At 44.4% G+C, this 18,734-nt stretch overlaps 1 protein-coding gene across 1 annotated transcript in view; it reads left to right on the top strand.

Annotated features, from left to right (window-relative positions):
* Positions 1–2,132: 2,132 nt before the first annotated feature.
* The window catches only part of creb5b (cAMP responsive element binding protein 5b), a gene marked incomplete at its 3' end in the record, with an annotated part of 70,347 nt that continues 53,745 nt past the window's right edge, over positions 2,133–18,734 (top strand). The window contains exons 1-4 of the mRNA XM_083648920.1: positions 2,133–2,204; positions 4,340–4,433; positions 7,001–7,122; positions 8,586–8,737. Coding sequence (XP_083505046.1) covers positions 2,151–2,204; positions 4,340–4,433; positions 7,001–7,122; positions 8,586–8,737 — 422 coding nt within the window. The 5' untranslated portion in view covers positions 2,133–2,150. The remainder of the gene's footprint in view (positions 2,205–4,339; positions 4,434–7,000; positions 7,123–8,585; positions 8,738–18,734) is intronic.

Raw genomic sequence — 18,734 nt, 5'->3', positions numbered from 1 at the left:
ATCATCAGTATATAAATGGGAGCTGGGGCTCTGTCTGTTTGTCTGTCTGTCTGTCTGTCTGTCTGTCTGTCTGTCTGTCTGTCTGTCCCACTGATGACATCATCAGTGATGTCATAAATCCCATTGATGACATCATCAGTGATGTCATAAATTCACTGACACACACAAAGTACCAGTGATGATGTCATCAGTGATGTCATAAATTGTGACATCATCAGTGATGCATTTTACGTTCCAAAAGTCATAAAAGTTATTCACATTTGTGAAGATTATCATGCAGAACCCAGATTCGCATTTCCATAAACGTGTTAACCACAGACCTTATTTTATGCATTTAAGTGAAACCCCCATGTTAAATCTCATAGATTTTCCACTGAAGAACCCTGAAGTATACTTCCGGACTCATTCTTGCGGCTCTCTATTGTGCGCGCGCCAATAGGGCAGGCAAGGCCAAACAGCAGCCGAGCTGCGAATGCGAGCTGCAGGGCCAGCTCGGTGAGCTGCAGGACGGGCGAGCCTGCACAGCGGGCGAGCCTAGGAATGGAGCCCGCGTAGGGCGCGAGATGCCATTGCTACCTTAATGTTCTACTTTAAGAGAGTACATGCATGGTAATATGTTAACAACTGACAAGTGACAACTGTCGATGAAGTGAGTTCAGGAGGGAACAATTATGTTTGTTCTTTTAATAACTAAAGTGAAAATATTTATGAGAGCGAGGCATCACGTGTACTTTTTCAAATCCAACGATTGTTTTCAGTTGCACACCAAAGCCATTAAGTGCTCGCCTGTAAAAAATAAGCAGTCAAAATACTGTACACCTGTTTTTCTCTTTTTTCTCCGTCTTCCTGCCATCTGGATAAGCCACAGCGCTGGGCTACCATGGTTGGAATAAGGTTATGCTTTTTCTTTCAATATTTCTGAGCTCATTACAGCTTGCCAATAGCCCTGCGTTTGTGTTGTTGTGCACGCCTGGGTGTGCACTAACTTTCTGTAAGTCCACGGAGGGGTTAGGAGGAGACCTTTCACAGAATTTGTGGGCCCTTAATTATAAGAGCTTCAAATCTGTTCAGTTTATCTCTGGATTTACTTTACAAAGTACGGTAGGTTAGCAGGCCTTCTCTTTGCTGGGAAACGTTGCCCTCTCTGTCACCCTCAATTAAAAAAGCATCTGTAACTAACAACAACGCTGTTACAAATTTGGCATGATGCATGGCTATGTCTACACTACAGTATCTACTATACAATTACTCACAAAGCACACATTTAAATAGTACAGTACTTGCAGGTAAACAAATATACTGTCCAGTTAGTTATGAGCTCTAAAACGTTCTCATATGTTTTAGAAGTTGTTTTAAAACAACCAAACTGACTTTCCACTGATCACTCTGGAGCCCGCATGCAGCCGTGTGCTTCTGTTTCTCATGCGCTGCTGCTCTGCCACCACTTCCTCTGCTTGCTTTCAGCATGAAGATGTTAGAGATTGAACTGAACAACTGAATTAAACATTTTAATGGTTGCGATTTGTCTGGCACTTGAAAATACACTGCCCCTTCAAAAATGTTTTTTGATTAGATTTAAGTGTCTGTTCTTGTCTACAATTCAATGTCTCACTGCATACCCAAAATTGCGAACATTTTATTTTTAAATTACAGGATAAAATAGGCTAGACCAGAGGCCACAAGACTAGCCAATAGCAATTCAATCCATCCATAGCAATATATTGTTTTTTGTTTGTTTTGTTTGTTTTATGAATGGTTGTTAGAGCCTCTGTCACGGCAGGAAATATACAATCCACATTGTAATAAAAAGTCCAACCATGATTATTTAGATCTTTCACCACGTGCAGTGAATGAAAAACGCCAAATGAAGCTCGTCAAATGATGCACTTCAATGACTGCATCCAGCGCTTGCAGGCCTCTCAAATCCAAAACTGCCCTTGATGTCATTTCAACAGATTCCACATCGCTGCAGGGTGGAAATGCTCTCTGTCTATTACTGAAAATAACCATTGAGCTATTTTCAGGTGCAGTGGCAATGTCGTATGTAGAATAACACAATGTGCGCTGCTGGCGGCGGCTAAACTCAAGTCATTCACTTCCCCTCCTTGCTTTACCTTTGTTTGTAGTTTTATGAGGAGTTGGCTGGAGTGATGAACTCAGAGCAGGAAAGGCCTTTCGTATGCAGCGCTCCTGGCTGTTCTCAGGTGAGTGTGTCAACGACAGGACCGTGCCATCCGTGTGTGCGCGTGTGCATGTGCGTGTGTGTGTGTGTGTGTGTGTGTGTGTGTGTGTGTGTGTGTAATATGAAGAGGAGGACGTTGAGGAGGCCTGGGGAGTAGGTTACTGCCTCACACAAAAGGGAGAAACAGAATAGCGTGGAATTGAGTGAAACATTAACTGTAAATAAAGCTGCTTTTCTCCCGCAGGTGTAAAAAATCTAGAGAAAGAAATGCTTTTTGAAGTCAATACGGCAACTGTTGCTTTTTTGTACGGCTGCACTCTAGAGATGAGACATGACATAGTGAATGTTATTTTGTACAGCTGCACTCTAGAGATGAGACATGACATAGTGAATGTTATTTTGTATGGCTGCACTCTAGAGATGAGACATGACATAGTGAATGTTATTTTGTACAGCTGCACTCTAGAGATGAGACATGACATAGTGAATGTTATTTTGTACAGCTGCACTCTAGAGATGAGACATGATATAGTGAATGTTATTTTGTACGGCTGCACTCTAGAAATGAGACATGACACAGTGAATGTTATTTTGTACAGCTGCACTCTAGAAATGAGACATGACACAGTGAATGTTATTTTGTACAGCTGCACTCTAGAGATGAGACATGACACAGTGAATGTTATTTTGTACAGCTGCACTCTAGAAATGAGACATGACATAGTGAATGTTATTTTGTACAGCTGCACTCTAGAAATGAGACATGACATAGTGAATGTTATTTTGTACAGCTGCACTCTAGAAATGAGACATGACATAGTGAATGTTATTTTGTACAGCTGCACTCTAGAGATGAGACATGACACAGTGAATGTTATTTTGTACAGCTGCACTCTAGAAATGAGACATGACACAGTGAATGTTATTTTGTACAGCTGCACTCTAGAAATGAGACATGACACAGTGGATGTTATTTTGTACAGCTGCACTCTAGAAATGAGACATGACACAGTGAATGTTATTTTGTACAGCTGCACTCTAGAGATGAGACATGACATAGTGAATGTTATTTTGTACAGCTGCACTCTAGAGATGAGACATGACATAGTGAATGTTATTTTGTACGGCTGCACTCTAGAGATGAGACATGACACAATGAATGTTATTTTGTACAGCTGCACTCTAGAGATGAGACATGACATAGTGAATGTTATTTTGTACAGCTGCACTCTAGAGATGAGACATGACATAGTGAATGTTATTTTGTACAGCTGCACTCTAGAAATGAGACATGACACAGTGAATGTTATTTTGTACAGCTGCACTCTAGAGATGAGACATGACATAGTGAATGTTATTTTGTACAGCTGCACTCTAGAGATGAGACATGACATAGTGAATGTTATTTTGTACGGCTGCACTCTAGAGATGAGACATGACACAGTGAATGTTATTTTGTACAGCTGCACTCTAGAGATGAGACATGACATAGTGAATGTTATTTTGTATGGCTGCACTCTAGAGATGAGACATGACACAGTGAATGTTATTTTGTACAGCTGCACTCTAGAGATGAGACATGACATAGTGAATGTTATTTTGTACAGCTGCACTCTAGAGATGAGACATGACATAGTGAATGTTATTTTGTACAGCTGCACTCTAGAAATGAGACATGACATAGTGAATGTTATTTTGTACAGCTGCACTCTAGATATGAGACATGACATAGTGAATGTTATTTTGTACAGCTGCACTCTAGATATGAGACATGACACAGTGAATGTTATTTTATAAGGCTGCACTCTAGAGATGAGACATGACATAGTGAATGTTATTTTGTACAGCTGCACTCTAGATATGAGACATGACACAGTGAATGTTATTTTATAAGGCTGCACTCTAGAGATGAGACATGACATAGTGAATGTTATTTTGTACAGCTGCACTCTAGAGATGAGACATGACATAGTGAATGTTATTTTGTACAGCTGCACTCTAGAGATCGGAAATGACACAGTGAATGTTATTTTGCTTTAAGCCTCCACTTGATGGCTTATTTTGACAGTATTATAATACTGTAGATTCATAGAACATTGTATTTCCATTTTGTACGTATGGTTACGATTCTTTTTTTCTTTTGTTTTTGCTCAACAGCGATTCCCCACGGAAGACCATCTGATGATACATCGACACAAGCATGAGATGACTCTGAAGTTCCCCTCCATAAAGAACGACAACATGTTATCAGGTGAGTTACAGCTACATCAACACAGATCCGCGCTCCGTCCTCAGCAGGGCACACAGGGGACTCGCGGTTTGCTTGCAGGTGTGTGCAGCAGCCAGTGACTCATGCTCAGACACACCTGTCTATCATCAGAAAACTTTACAGCCTGTCTATACCGGTTGTTTACAGTCATGTAAATCATACAGTATGACACACGTTACCCCGCAGCCCAGCTATATTCAGTGCAAAGAGATGCTGATGTAAGAAATCAGCAGTCGACGTTCCTACAGACACAATTGGCCCGGGGAATAGCGTGATCCTCCCACGCGCTATGTCCTGCTGGTGAAACCCCTCACTGTCAGGTGGAAAGAAGCGGATGGCGACTGCACATGTATCGGAGGAAACATGTGCTAGTCTACAACTCTCCCCAGATCGGCAGAGGCGGTGGAGGAATGACCGGGTCAGGAGGGGCAATTGGACAAGTGCAATTGTGGAGAAAATGGGAGGGGGAAAAGAGACAAAGACGTGATCAAAAAGGAAAAGAAATGAGCATGTTAATGTCCTGCTGAGGTAACACCTCTGTTGCTCGCTGCTTTGCGTGATTTACACCCTCTCATTAGTCTGGAGGAGGTGGGTCACCGCCATCCTGAGGAGGTGGGGGACAAGGTGTAGCTCAGGTGACATGTTGATCTACATGAAACATCGATCTACAGTTCAAAGAAACATCACATTTATAGATTGTGTACAGCACCTACAAGTGTCACCCCCAAGGCCAAAGCATAACTCTAGTCCTGTGTTCCTAGATACGGCTCTGCGGCAGCGGCGTAGGGTACACAGCGCTCTAGCCACATTGCTGAGATTGTGACTTCTTTATTATTTACACTCAGTGGACAGCGGGATCGGATTTTCTAGGCCGGGTGTCCTTATCCCCGTTATCTGAGTTACAGCTCTGACCATTTCTCTTATTGAGACCTTGGCCCCCAGAGGATACAATAGTCAGTGGTTATACACATGATGCTGTTACTAGAACTCGGTAACATCGCTTCACCCGCTCAGTCAAATACATTGAAGCGGTCTACTCTAAAGTTGATCTCCTATTCATCCTTAACTGAACATTGACATTGACCTCATTCACTCACCAATAGAGGAGGAGTTAAGCTCTCTGCCTCCCAAACGGGAAAACTATATTTTGGGCAAAACAGTATTTTGGGTACACAGGTCATGATGAAAGTTTCAGTCAATCCCCAGTCTAGCCAGAATGGATAAACAGACCATGAAGTATGCTTTTAGCCTTTGAAACCGGCTTGATCCTAAAATCACCTTCAACTGTCTGAAACCTGATCTGTGACTGTGCACCCCCCCCCCCCACACACACACACACACACAAAGTCAAGTTGAATACCATGGCTTGACTGAGCTGAACAAATGAGACCCCCTCGCAGTAGGTGGGATCTGGACTTTATCAACGCAAATGGCTCTGTCAAGGCTAGTATCTCTCTCTAACAGTATGAAAGTAATGGGGGGGATGGGGGAGGTGGGGGGGGGTTTCAATAATCATTATAAATACCTATCAACAATGTACAGCACATGGTGTGGCACAGGGTCTTAATGTACAGCACAGGGTGTGGCACAGGGTGTGGCACATGGTGTGGCACAGGGTCTTAATGTACAGCACATGGTGTGGCACATGGTGTGGCACAGGGCCTTAAGGTCTTTGCACACACACTCCTTTTTTTTCCCGTATGTGTTTTTTAATCAGTCATCTGAAACACAGGCGTATCAAACAGCTCGCAAAAGGCTATTTTGACTGATGGGAAAAACGTCGAAAATTGAACCTGTTCCGAAAAGTTTAATTACAGACGAAACTTTCCGAGTCAGTGTGTAAATGTGAGTGACACAACACGAGGTCGTATTTATTTTAAAACGTGCGACAATTTCGGATGAAAAATACGGACTTGATATTGCAAAGCCTTTAGTCCAGTGATACTCAACTTGAGGCCGATGCGATGCGATGCGATGCGATGCGATGCGATGCGATGCGATGCGATGCGATGCGATGCGATGCGATGCGATGCGATGCGATGCGATGCGATGCGCCGCGCCGCGCCGCGCCGCGACGCGATGCGATGCGGCCTGTGTCCAAATGTTCATGTCATTCTGGCCAATACTCCACTTCTGTTATAGCATGGAATATGGAATATCTTTCAATAATCTATGATTTAGCTGCTAAATTGTCAAATACTGCCGTCTGCTCGCTACCCAGGCACTTACGTATGTATGTACTTAACCTAACTAACTTAACCTAACTAACTATCCGGTGTGCACAACATTGTCAGACTAAACTCCGGCTGACACCCCAAAAAACCTACAATCCGCTACAGAAAAATGTATATTGTTTGTTTATGAACTGGCCCCTGGCCTTCTATCATTTCACGAAAGTGGCCCCCGGTTCAAAGCAAGTTGAGTATCCCTGTTTTAGTCTCTCATTGTGCATACTACTCTATTCCTTGTGCTATGTTCTTGTACAGCCTGACAAATAAACACTATTGACAGACAGTAACTGATTTCGATGCGTCTTCCTTGATCCCCAGACCAGACGCCCACACCCACACGCTTCTTGAAGAACTGCGAGGAGGTGGGCCTGTTCAGTGAGCTGGACTGCTCCATTGAGCAGGAGTTCCGCAAGGCCCAGGAGGAGGAGGACAACAAACAGGTACTGGGGGGGGGGAGCAGAGAGCACAGCTCAGCCCGGGGAAACCCGAGGTGAACCCACATCAGCCGGGGTGAGGTCACACGGCTGTGAACTGGGTTGCCCCTTCTTATCTTGTGCTGTCATCAGTCATTCCACTAACCACAGCCCACATGCTGTCAACAGACACACACACTTTTCATAGAGCCAAAAAACACTTAGGGCACGGACTCACACAACCACACACTGCTCATTTTGGCAAAAAGCAGATAACCACAGGTATGTAATATACGCAACTGACTGGCTCGCCATATGTTCTCTTCCTTGTACAAACAGCATAGACACATGTGATGTTCTCAGGCCCTCGTTGTGTCCCGGCACACCACGCGCCCCATCATCCCCATCGCTCTTGTTGACAGTGACAGACAGGGGCCAGCAGGTGGAGATTTCTCACACCACCACAGGTGAGGGGAGAGCAGATCAGGTTCTCTCCAACCTGTAACTTCAAACAGCTCTCCGCTCATCTCTCAGCCAGGGAGTCTTATTTCCTCCCAGACGCAAAGATTGACCCCTGGGAGACAACGTTTGTGACAGCAAGACACGACTTAGCCAGACAGTCTCAGTGTATCCGCAGCCTGCTGTGACCTCAGCGGAGTGTCAAAGCGGCCGAGCTCTGACAGACCCGGTGATCATTTATGGATTATGAACCCGCCACGTGGGGCCGCCTCTACCTGGAACACGGGTGCGAGTCAAATCACCACAAGACAGACTGCTTATCTCGTGTCTGGAGAGATGCAGACGCACGCTGTCATCTGGGGTGGTTTGGCTCTGGAGCTCGTCTGCGCGCAGGGTCAGCCGCGTCTCGCTTCCCCAGCCTGTGTGCTTTATGATGGGAGGCTCTGCTAAGTCAGCGGGAGGGCGAGTCAGAGCAGGATACTCTCTGCATAGCACAGGCAGGAGAGAGGAGTGCTGGCTTGAAAGTCCGAGGAATCCCTCATACCGGCAAAAGAGTGATTGCTTTAATATTTTAATTTCTTTATGGTCAATATCTGATGTTAGGTAGACCTTAGGTGTTTTTGGTGGCTGTTTTAGAATTGACTTACTGCAAATCACTTCAACTTGCCATTTGTTGGTATGAAAGCCAACACATGTTTGTGAGGATATTATTTGCACTTATAAGGTTATTTTGGAATATATTCCCCATTACTTGCACCAATGGCAAAATAAACAAACTCTCCTGCTGGGAACAATAGGGAAAGCTGGTTGTCATGATGCTCTCCATCTTTCCCCACCTCCACTTAGGAAAAGTCAGTGGATGATGATAGTTGACATACTGTAGTTCCCCCATTACACATTCAAGCTGGCTGTATGGAGCTGAAGGCCCAAGCAAGGTGCAATGCTTGGGTTGTGCTGAACATACAAGCCAGGGAAATCAAAGTGAGACTCGGACAGCTTCTGACCCTGTATGCTCCTCTCTCCCCTCCCAGAGCATCTCGCTGCACGGCCAGGCAGGCCAGCACCAGCAGTCCCACGCACGGATGGCCAACCACGACACCAGCATAGTGATCCAGCAGGCGCTGCCATCTCCTCAGTCCAGCTCCGTCATCACTCAGGCTCCATCCACAAACAGACAGATAGGGTGAGTGAGAACCAAGAGAGCCATTTGTTACTGCGTATGAAGAGAATCATAGTCATTGATAATTGATTATAATAATTGATTGCATTCATATAGTGCTTTTCTAAGTACTCAAAAAGCAACTTCACATATCGCAGTGGGGAGTGGGACTCAACACATCCACCACTGGATGTGTAGCACCCACCTGAGTGATGCACGCGGCAGCCAGTTTGCGTCAGAACGAACGCTCACCACACATCAGCCTATCACGGTGAAAAATTGAGGATTGAATGTGCCAATTAGGTAGCGATAAGGTGGCCATGATGGAAGGTGAGAATCTGTGTGGGAATTTTAGCCAGGGCACCGGGGTTCCACCCCCCACGGGAACCGGGGTTACACCCCACAGGGCACCGGGGTTCCACCCCACAGGGCACCGGGGTTCCACCCCACAGGGCACCGGGGTTCCACCCCACAGGGCACCGGGGTTCCACCCCACAGGGCACCGGGGTTACACCCCACAGGGCACCGGAGTTCCACCCCACAGGGCACCGGGGTTACACCCCACAGGGCACCGGGGTTCCACCCCACAGGGCACCGGGGTTCCACCCCACAGGGCACCGGGGTTCCACCCCACAGGGCACCGGGGTTCCACCCCTACTCCTGCTAAGAGTGCCGATGGGATCTTTAATGACCGCAGAGAGTCAGGACCTCGGTTTAACGTCTCATCCGAAGGACAGGTGCTCACTCACAGTCCCTGTCTCTGCCATGGGGCATTGGGGATGGGGATATTATTCATGAGACAAAAGGGAAGAGCACCTCCTACTGGTCCTCCAACACCGCTTCTAGCACCATGGTCTCCCATCCAAGGACTAAGCACAGTCAGCCCTGCTAAGCAAGCCAGCCATCTAATGCAGGAGCCATGGTGCAAGCAGAATGTAGGTGTTATTAGATGACAAGCAGAAAGTTAGATGATTTCTGTGTTTTTATCTCTGTGTGCCGTGACACTATTTTAATGTGTGTGTGTGTGTGTGTGTGTGTGTGTGTGTGTGTGTGTGTGTGTGTGTGTGTGTGCGCGCACGTGTGTGTGCGTGCGTGCATGCGTGTATGTGTGTGTATGTGTTTGCGTGCGTCTGAGTGATTTCTATGTTTTTATCTCTGTGTGGTGTGATACTATTTTAATGTGTGTGTGTGTGTGTGTTTGTGTGTGTGCGCGCGCTCGCGCTTGTGTGTGTGCATGTGTGTGCCTGCGTCTGAGTGATTTCTGTGTTTTTATCTCTGTGTGGCATGACACTATTTTAATGTGTGTGTGTGTGTGTGTTTGTGTGTGTGTGTGTGTGTGTGTGTGTGTGTGTGTGTGTCTGTGTCTGTGTGTGTGTGTGTGTGTGTGTGTGTGTGTGTGCGCGCATGCACGTGCGCGTGCGTGTGTGTGTCCGCGTGCGCGCGCGCGCGCGTCTGAGTGATTTCTGTGTTTGTATCTCTGTGTGCCGTGAGTGACACTGTTTGACTTTTTTCTGCTGTCCAATGGTTGAGCCACTGTTAAGAGCTGATGCTGGTCTGAAGGTTGCCTGAGAAGCACAGTGACAGGAGTGTGTCTCCTCACCTCCAGTGTGGCCTCGTTATAGCGAGTCTAGCGACGCAGCCTGAGGCTTGGCCTGATCCCATTGTCTCCATGCTGCTTGTCATCCCTCTGTACTCTCTGAGGTAATGACAGTGTTTCGTTTCATCGGGAGCAGCAGTGTGTGTGGGGCTGGCGATTCATGTTTTGCTGTTCATTCACCATTGTCCCCACAGCAGAGCATGTCAAGAGGGTCCCAGAGGATGGGATGAGGTCATCGCCTCGGCCCGTGACTGCTCTTACAACGGTTTAGCGTTTCATGCTCTAAAATAGGCCCTTTCACTGTATGGGAATGATGGTGACCACAGCCTTAGAGGGTCTGTTTCCCTGCCATTTCTCAATGCCGTGCCACAGATGTAATAACAGCAGGCCGTACGGTACGATGCGATGCTCTGTCAGGTTTTTACTGCTCGTGTGTATTTGTAGTTGCCATGGATTTGTTCATAGAGTTTAAAGTGTTTACTCTCGTATGTTTGTTGCCAATCACAGTCCTCATCAGACCTTGTACTGAAGGACTCATATGGGGTAAATTTGGTGTGGGTGTGTCTGTCAGGCATTGATTTTTATAAGCCCCACCAACCCCCAGGGTGCGATCCGCTTTTTGTGGGTAACGCCTTTCTTGTGTGCCTAGTTGACCTGTGCCTAGTTTTTGTCTTTATATATCAGTAACATAAACATAACCTGGGCTGTTCACACATACCCCATACAGATACACATACCCATACAGATACACATACCCATACAGATACACATACACATACACAGAAACACATACACACGATCTCGTCCATGTTTCACTTCTTTACGTGTAAATGTGCAATGACACAAAACTCTTTAGTTTCAGTATCATCGCCAATTACAGGAGGCTTTAATTCTATAATTAATGGTGATGGAACTATGCCTAGTTTTAAGCCGACAGTGTCGAAATTCGAACACAAGTTGGACTTAAAATGCATGTTGCCTTCCAACCTGTGCCAGGCTGTGTTACTGTAAACCAGGCCTGTGGCAAGCTAGCTGGGTGTTGAGACGGCTCGTTGTTGGGCCTGCGCTGTGCTGAGGTCGTCTGTGTAGATTTACTGCTGGAGGAGCTAGTGAATATTGGATGGGAGGCCCATCACTAAGCCTGACTGACACCCCGTCAGGCTCTTTGTCCAGGACACGGATGCAATTTCATCCCCTTGGAGGAGCAGCAATCACTGCCAGTAACAGAGCCTTTGCCGGGCCTGCTTCACCTGAGTTTACCTGTCATTAAAAAGTGCTCACTTTGCCCAAGCACAGGCTCCCCACTTTACCATCTCCATAGTAATTTACGGCAGTGATTCCCAACCAGGGGTTGGGGTCCCCCTAGGGGTACTTGAGCAGCTTGCAGAAAGATGAAGGAAAGATTTGGAAACATGGAAAGATTTGGGACTGAAAAATGATTATACCTTTATATATATTTTATATATATATATATATATATATATATATATATATATATATATATATATATATATATATATATATATATACACACACACACACATACATATATAAATTAGAGCCTGGCCACCAATATTATTGGCCGATAAGCGATAAGCGATATATATACTGTATATCGGTATCGGCCGATATGTTGGCCGATATTGCAGATATTTATATTTTTTAAGTTATAGACAGCATGTTGTGTATATTTTATCCTTTTTCTTAACTCAAGTTATATATATTTGTTCTATTTGTATTTTTGTATTTCTAGTTATTTATAATTATTCAATTCCCAGTATAGTTTACGGTTTCATTGCATTGATGTCAATTTGGACAATAAAGTCTAACATGATGTATGTAGTTCTTTATAGATCTAGCCTCTTCATTTTGCTCTCAAAGTGCACCAGATTGAAGCATTTTACTTTAAAATGGACAAAATTTTCTATCCGGGGGGGCACAGCCGTCCCTGGGCCCCCCAACGCCGCGGTAAAATGACCTCGGTATTTCTCAAACCCTGGCTACGGGCCTGTATATATATATATATATATATATATATATATATATATATATATATATATATATATATATATATAAAAATGGCTCAAACGTCCAGTTGCTGACTGACCCTCCAGATTCACGTTTAGGGGGAGCCGGGTGACAAAAGGAAAAGGGAGGCAGAGCCCAAACACTGGCACTTCAGTGACATTTTTTTTTAATTAATTTAGGCTGTATGCAGCCACAGTGTTTTCTCTGCAGCACAAATTGCACACATGAGTGAGGGGGTCCTACTGGCATGGCAAAACAGATGAAGGGGTACATAATAAGACAAAAAAGGTTGGGAACCACTGCTTTACAGGCACAGATCCTTTACTGACTCGCTGAGAGACTGCTGGTTTTAATGCACGGTAAAAACCATTGCATGGTCATCAGAGGTGGTATGGTATTACGTGGTGGTGGTTTCCAGCCACGGCTTTCTGGACTAGTCAGTGCACTGTCAGACCTACAGTTGCATACTATATATTAGAGCTAAACTATTCATCTGGAAATCAAAATATGCAATATGAAGTTTTAATTGCTTAAATCCAAAATGCACTTCTAAGTAAGTTATTTTAGTACTGCACGTAATCTTTGGTCCATGGATCAATTTCAATATTGCTGAAAACGTTTCATCATACTCAAACTCAATAAATCCTGCACACCGTCATATATTTTTTTCTTAAGCAAAATGAGAAGAACAAACAAGAAGGTGATATGAATATGAAATCACAATTCCAAAATTCTGTCAAATAATAAAAGTGTGTGTGTGTGTGTGTGTCTATTGTTCAGCCCACAGTGAATATTGAACTGAAGCTTGACTTTAAAAAATTATATTGTAAATGAAATAGAGAGCCAAAGTGAAACGTCACTTCCTGCTTTGTCCCTGTACCAGCGCTGCGAAAAATATGCATGGCGGTGGAGGGAAAATAATATTACTTTTTTGATCCCGTTTGAATTGTGCCACGGGGTGCCAATGCTAATTTTGTCCATTTAAAACATAACTTTGCATGTCAAGAAAATCACAGTTTGTCGTCAAACTGAAACGTAGGGGTTAGTTTCGTATAAAAATTACATCGCTTGTGGAAGCTCGTGGCATGTCGCCGGTCTTCAGCTTTGCCGGCAGAGAAAGTGACGTCACTTAGGCGACAGTGTATGTAGTCTTTCTGATTTATAACTTCTAGTGCAACAGTTTGGCGAAAAACTGCGACTTTCTTGACATGCAAAGTTACTTTTTAAATTAACAAAATTAGCGTTGGCACCCCGTGGCACAATTCAAACGGGATCAAAAAAGTAACCTTATTCTCCGTCCACCGCCATTCATATTTTTTCGCAGCGCTGGTACAGGGAGAAAGCAGGAAGTTTATTGTTTATTGAAAGGATCCCCATTAGCTGACGCCATGGCGACAGCTAATCTTCCTGGGGTCTACAAAAAAAACGACAAAGACATACAAAGTACATGCAATACAATACATAACAGAACATACATTAAAATGATACTGTGCAATCAAATGCTTAGGTGCACAGTATCAGTGCAAACAATACAATAGAAGTTAGAACAGAATAGGAAAAGTATCAACTACATTTGGTTCAGTCACATGGTCAGCTGCATTAGGTGTGTCTTGAGTTGATTTTTAAATGACGATTTATTTTGTGTCTGAGTTATATGAGGAGGTAGTGAGTTCCAGGATGTTATTGAACGGTAGATAACTGTGCGTTTGAGAAGGTTTGTTCTTGGGGTTGGGGGTATTAAGTGTCCTGAGCTGGCATTCCTGGTGTAATGGTTGTGTCTGCTGCTTATGTTGACTATCTGATGGAAGAAATATTCAGGTGTCTGATTAAATAATACATTTGTAAAAAACATGATGAGGCTATAGTAAAGTTTAATTTCAACGGGGAACCAAGACAGGCGATCGTGCATATATGCTATATTTGTGCGTGTTGAGCAATGAAGTGCCAATCTGGCAGCTCGATTTTGAACTAATTGTAATTTGTTTATGTCTTTCTTAGCTGCTGCTGACCATATGACTGGACAGTATTGGAGATGACAAAAGACCAAGGACTGTATTACTTGACAGATAATAGAGGTTGTTAAATAAGCAGAGCACTTTCTAATCATTGCTATGCCTCTCCCCATTTTGGTTACAATGTCGTCAATATGATCAGACCATATGACAATAGTTCAGTTTAGACAAAGTGACGTTTCACTTTGGCTCTCTATGGCAATCACCATTAGGTATTTTCCCCAAATCGTTCAGCCCTGCATATGATCAGAAATCCTGAAAATGAAGGGACAAAGCAAGGATGTCTCATATCTAAGACAAGAGGGAGAGACGGACATTGTATTCCACAGAATTACCTGCTGGCTGTAAGACCAAGAGAAGTGCAGAGAGGGGGTTGCCCAAACATACAGGAGTCAGTTGTTTCCAACGATGAAACGATGAAAGAATAGGAAGGCCTGTCTGGATGAGTAGCTTCACACGACAGACAACTGATCTGCAAATGTTCACATCAGTGGGAAACTGGGTTGAGGAAACCTCTTTATTAGGAAACAGTGGTTCCACAGGAAGCCATTAGGGCAGCTGAAGGCTCTGTGCACAGGGTCTCTCCACAGGAACTTCCTCCTCACACAACAGGCCGGACACTTCACAGGCTAGCTGTGCTCTGCACAGGTTGATAAAGAGCTAGGTCAGCCTAGTGGAGGTCAGATCAGTGGTTCCCTATGCCTGTGATAAGTAGTGTTTGTCCTATTAAGCCCCCCCAAGTGTAATTGTCTCATATATGGGTTGATTTGCAATGTCTGAAGAAAAGCCTGTCGTTGCGTAGTAGAAGCTGTTTCTTTAACCCACAGTAAGGTGACCAGATTTCTCAAATGAAAATCGGGGGCATTTCCAGTCCGGCAATCAAATATATTATTAAAATATCCGCTGTTATTACCTATGAAATAAGAAAGGGGGATGATTCCAGTTTCATTTATTTTGCCCCCCCCCCCCACACACACACACACACACACACAACACACACACTTCACTGTGCCCCTTTACAAAATGTCAATGTGTTCTCCAGCAGCATTAGGCCTGGCCGTCCTACAGCGCCAAATGTTTTATGAAAAGCCTCAGATCTCAAAAAGTGTTTTCGGTGTCGTCCTAAGTGCTTTTTCATTGTCCAAGATTTGCTGAAAGAGCTGCAGCAGAACATGTAAACACTTGTTGGATGCCTGGATCAATGGGCTACATAGACGTGATGCTGTGATATGCTTTTAACCCGCCCGTAAGCCTCCTGCAACCTTTCTGCTTGAGTGGTTGTCCAGTGGGCACGTCTGTAAAGGGTGAGACTTGTGGGTGCTCATAGAATCCATTCTCATTCAGATATCTTGAGGTGAGAGCGGTCAAGGGTCCCCTTTGAAATTGACCATGCCGGTTTTTCAAAAATTCATTATTTAGCCGCCTTCCTTCCCAACGAGGTAGCATGGCATTGTTGGTCCCAATGGATGCTGTAGGTCTTACAGTTTCATAGCCTGTAAGTATCTTCACTCTAGATTTAAGAATGAGCCCACTAGAGCTAGAGTCATATCGGCCGCAGACGGCAGTAGAAAATCGGGGACATTTTCGGGGACAGCTCCAGCCACGGGACAGGTCACCAAAAACAGGGACTGTCCCCGAAAATCGGGGACGTCTGGTCACCTTAACCCACAGTGGTAAATGCCTTTATTGTGCGCATGTTTATGCATAGTTTGAACTGCAGTCACTTGAGAGACAATTCAGAGACAGTTATCCATAGCAAGAATGGACAGGTTTGGGGTATGTGATTGTTGCAGACGACTTACCAGTATAAAGCTTTTTTAGCTTGACACACTTTGCGGAGCTCTGTGGAGCAAAGATCTCGCTGAGTGAAGAGAAAGCTTCCATATTATGTGTTTTCTGGGTTCTCCGCCCTGCTGGAACGCGCAACGCGGAGCATCCCATGAATTAGGATAACAAGTCATTTTCATTGCTCCACATTGTTTACTAAAGAGCTTTGAGGCTTGGAATCAATTAGGATTGACTTTCCTCAAGTCCATTTACTTTAGGGTTGAGCTGGGCCTGCAGCTGTGAAACCTGAGGACCTCTCTCTCTCTCTCTCTCTCTCTCTCTCTCTGCTCTGACAGAGTCCCTAAACAAGGCCTTTGGGGAGCAACACACTGACACAAACCAGTGTTAAAACTAGGCATAAGAAACCAGGCAGCAGATCTTCATGTCACGGCTATCATCATACAAAGGGAGGCGGTGTGCAACAGATTTGAATGCTCTCTGCTTTAGAATGATCAACATCTGGGCCCTGACTTATGTCAGAGTTAACCGTGTTGGACGTAGCTAGTCAACCATGTGAGATACAACATTTTGGAGAGACCTCAACCTTTTGACTCATAAGAGCAGATGTGGGGGGTAGGTGGTGTAGGTGGGTGGGGGGCACAAAGGCACTGAAAATGACTTCCCTTCTATTCTGGTTGAGTAGAGGAATTCAATCCAATCGTTGCCATTACAGCACACCCAACCTGAAGGCGACTGGGTTACGTGAAGTCGGATTACAGTACAGATGCAATAGAGCTGAACAGTCACGTGACATTTCTTGCCTTGGAAGAGAGTTCCCCATTCATTTCTCTATAGATATTTGGATAAATCCTTATATAACGAGTTTTAAGGCTGGAACCAAGCCAACCCGTGACCTACTGAATCGTGAGCGACCATAAAACATTTCAGTTGGAACAAAAACAAAAACTAACAACTATTTTTTGTTTCTGCCCCAACTGAAATGTTTTATGGTCACTCATGATTAGGGATGTAACGATAACCGGTTTTAATGATAACCGTGATCAAATTGCTTACGATAACCAGACCATTTCAAATTTTCATTAGCACTAAAACCGTGGTACCGTGATTACCGTGGTACCGTGATTACAGTGCTTCGAAAAAAATGGTCAAATACTGTCCATCAGTAGCGGAGCGTACACCGGGGCAGAGGGTGCGCCCGCCCCGGGCCCACTCGTCAGTGGGCTAGGGGCCAAAAGAAATATATATATTTTTTTATTATTATTATTATTTCTTTTGCATGCCAGGCCAGGCCAGGCCTGAGTGTGAGAGCAATTCAATCAATAGACAATAACATTGGTGTGTTTAAAATGAGATATTCCACTAAATATGGCTAAAACAGATTCAAACATGCAAAAAAGGCAAATTTTTCTTCGCCGCCGGCCTTAATTGGATTTTTTTTTTGGGATGGGGGGCCCCCTAAGAGCTTCGCCCCCCCCTGGGCTGATAGGGTCGCTCCACCCCTGCTGTCCATCATCAACCAAAGTTGGCAACAGTCTCCCAGATGCAAACGTGCAGCCTTGGAGAAATGATTTCAGTGAGTGTATCAATACAATCCTTTTTGGGTCTGAGTTTTCAATATAAAATGTAAAATGATTTCAGTGAGTCTCTCAGTACTTTTTAAACATTTTCAGCATTTTTTTTAACGAATACCGTGATAATACGATAACCGTGATAATTTTGGTCACGATAATCGTCATGTGAAATTTTCATACCGTTACATCTCTACTCATGATTCAGTAGGTCACAGGTTAGCTTGGTTCCAGCCTTAAAACTTGTTATATAAGAATTTTTCGAAATGTCTATGGAGAAATGAATGAGGAACTCTCTTCCGGGGCAAGAAATGTCACGTGACTGGGTGTCCGGGGTAGTGTAGTGGTAAAGTCCCTGCCTACAAACGCGAGGGGCACAGGTTCTCATCACAGGTTCGCATCCTACACAGATTACCTCCGGCTTGGTCGGGCGTCCATACAGGCACAATTGACTCGTTTGAGGGTATTCAGTTCATTTAATCTTTAGTCATTTTTGCTTTCTCATCGCCTAACTGAGACAACTGTTTCCTAGACTCATTTCAAAATATAAATCGATTGACACCTCGCGCAAAGCTGAAATAAAAAAAAATGTGTTTCTCTAATTCTCTTAATTTAGTGGTCCACTGTACATATTTTTAATTTGTGTGCCTAGACTCTTATACACAACATGAGCATTTTTCCTTCATATTTCTAGATGGAGTTTTTTGTGTGTTTGAACTTTAAGCCTTGAGGTCCAAGTGTGTCACTTGGCATGCTGCCTGCAACATTAGGTGCTATGCTCTGAAGGAAGTCATTTGGTGCGTTTGTTTCGTTGCTGCAAAGTATTTTTCACACTTCTCAGAGCCATCAGCCTCTTGTGGTCCTTGTCTTGGCTTGTAAGGGAAGTGAGCGGAAATAGATCTTCATGCTCTCTAAAAACCACACAATACATACATGGCCTGAGTGTCAGGTGACAGAGCTGCATTGGTGGCTGCAATGGGTGCAGGGTTTTGTGGTGGGATACCGCAGTTTCTCACCTGCCTCGGTGC

This window comes from Poromitra crassiceps (assembly GCF_964638095.1).
Source record: "Poromitra crassiceps genome assembly, chromosome: 1".
In the NCBI taxonomy this organism is placed as follows: domain Eukaryota; kingdom Metazoa; phylum Chordata; class Actinopteri; order Beryciformes; family Melamphaidae; genus Poromitra; species Poromitra crassiceps.
This window is presented reverse-complemented; position numbering and strand designations above follow the sequence as displayed.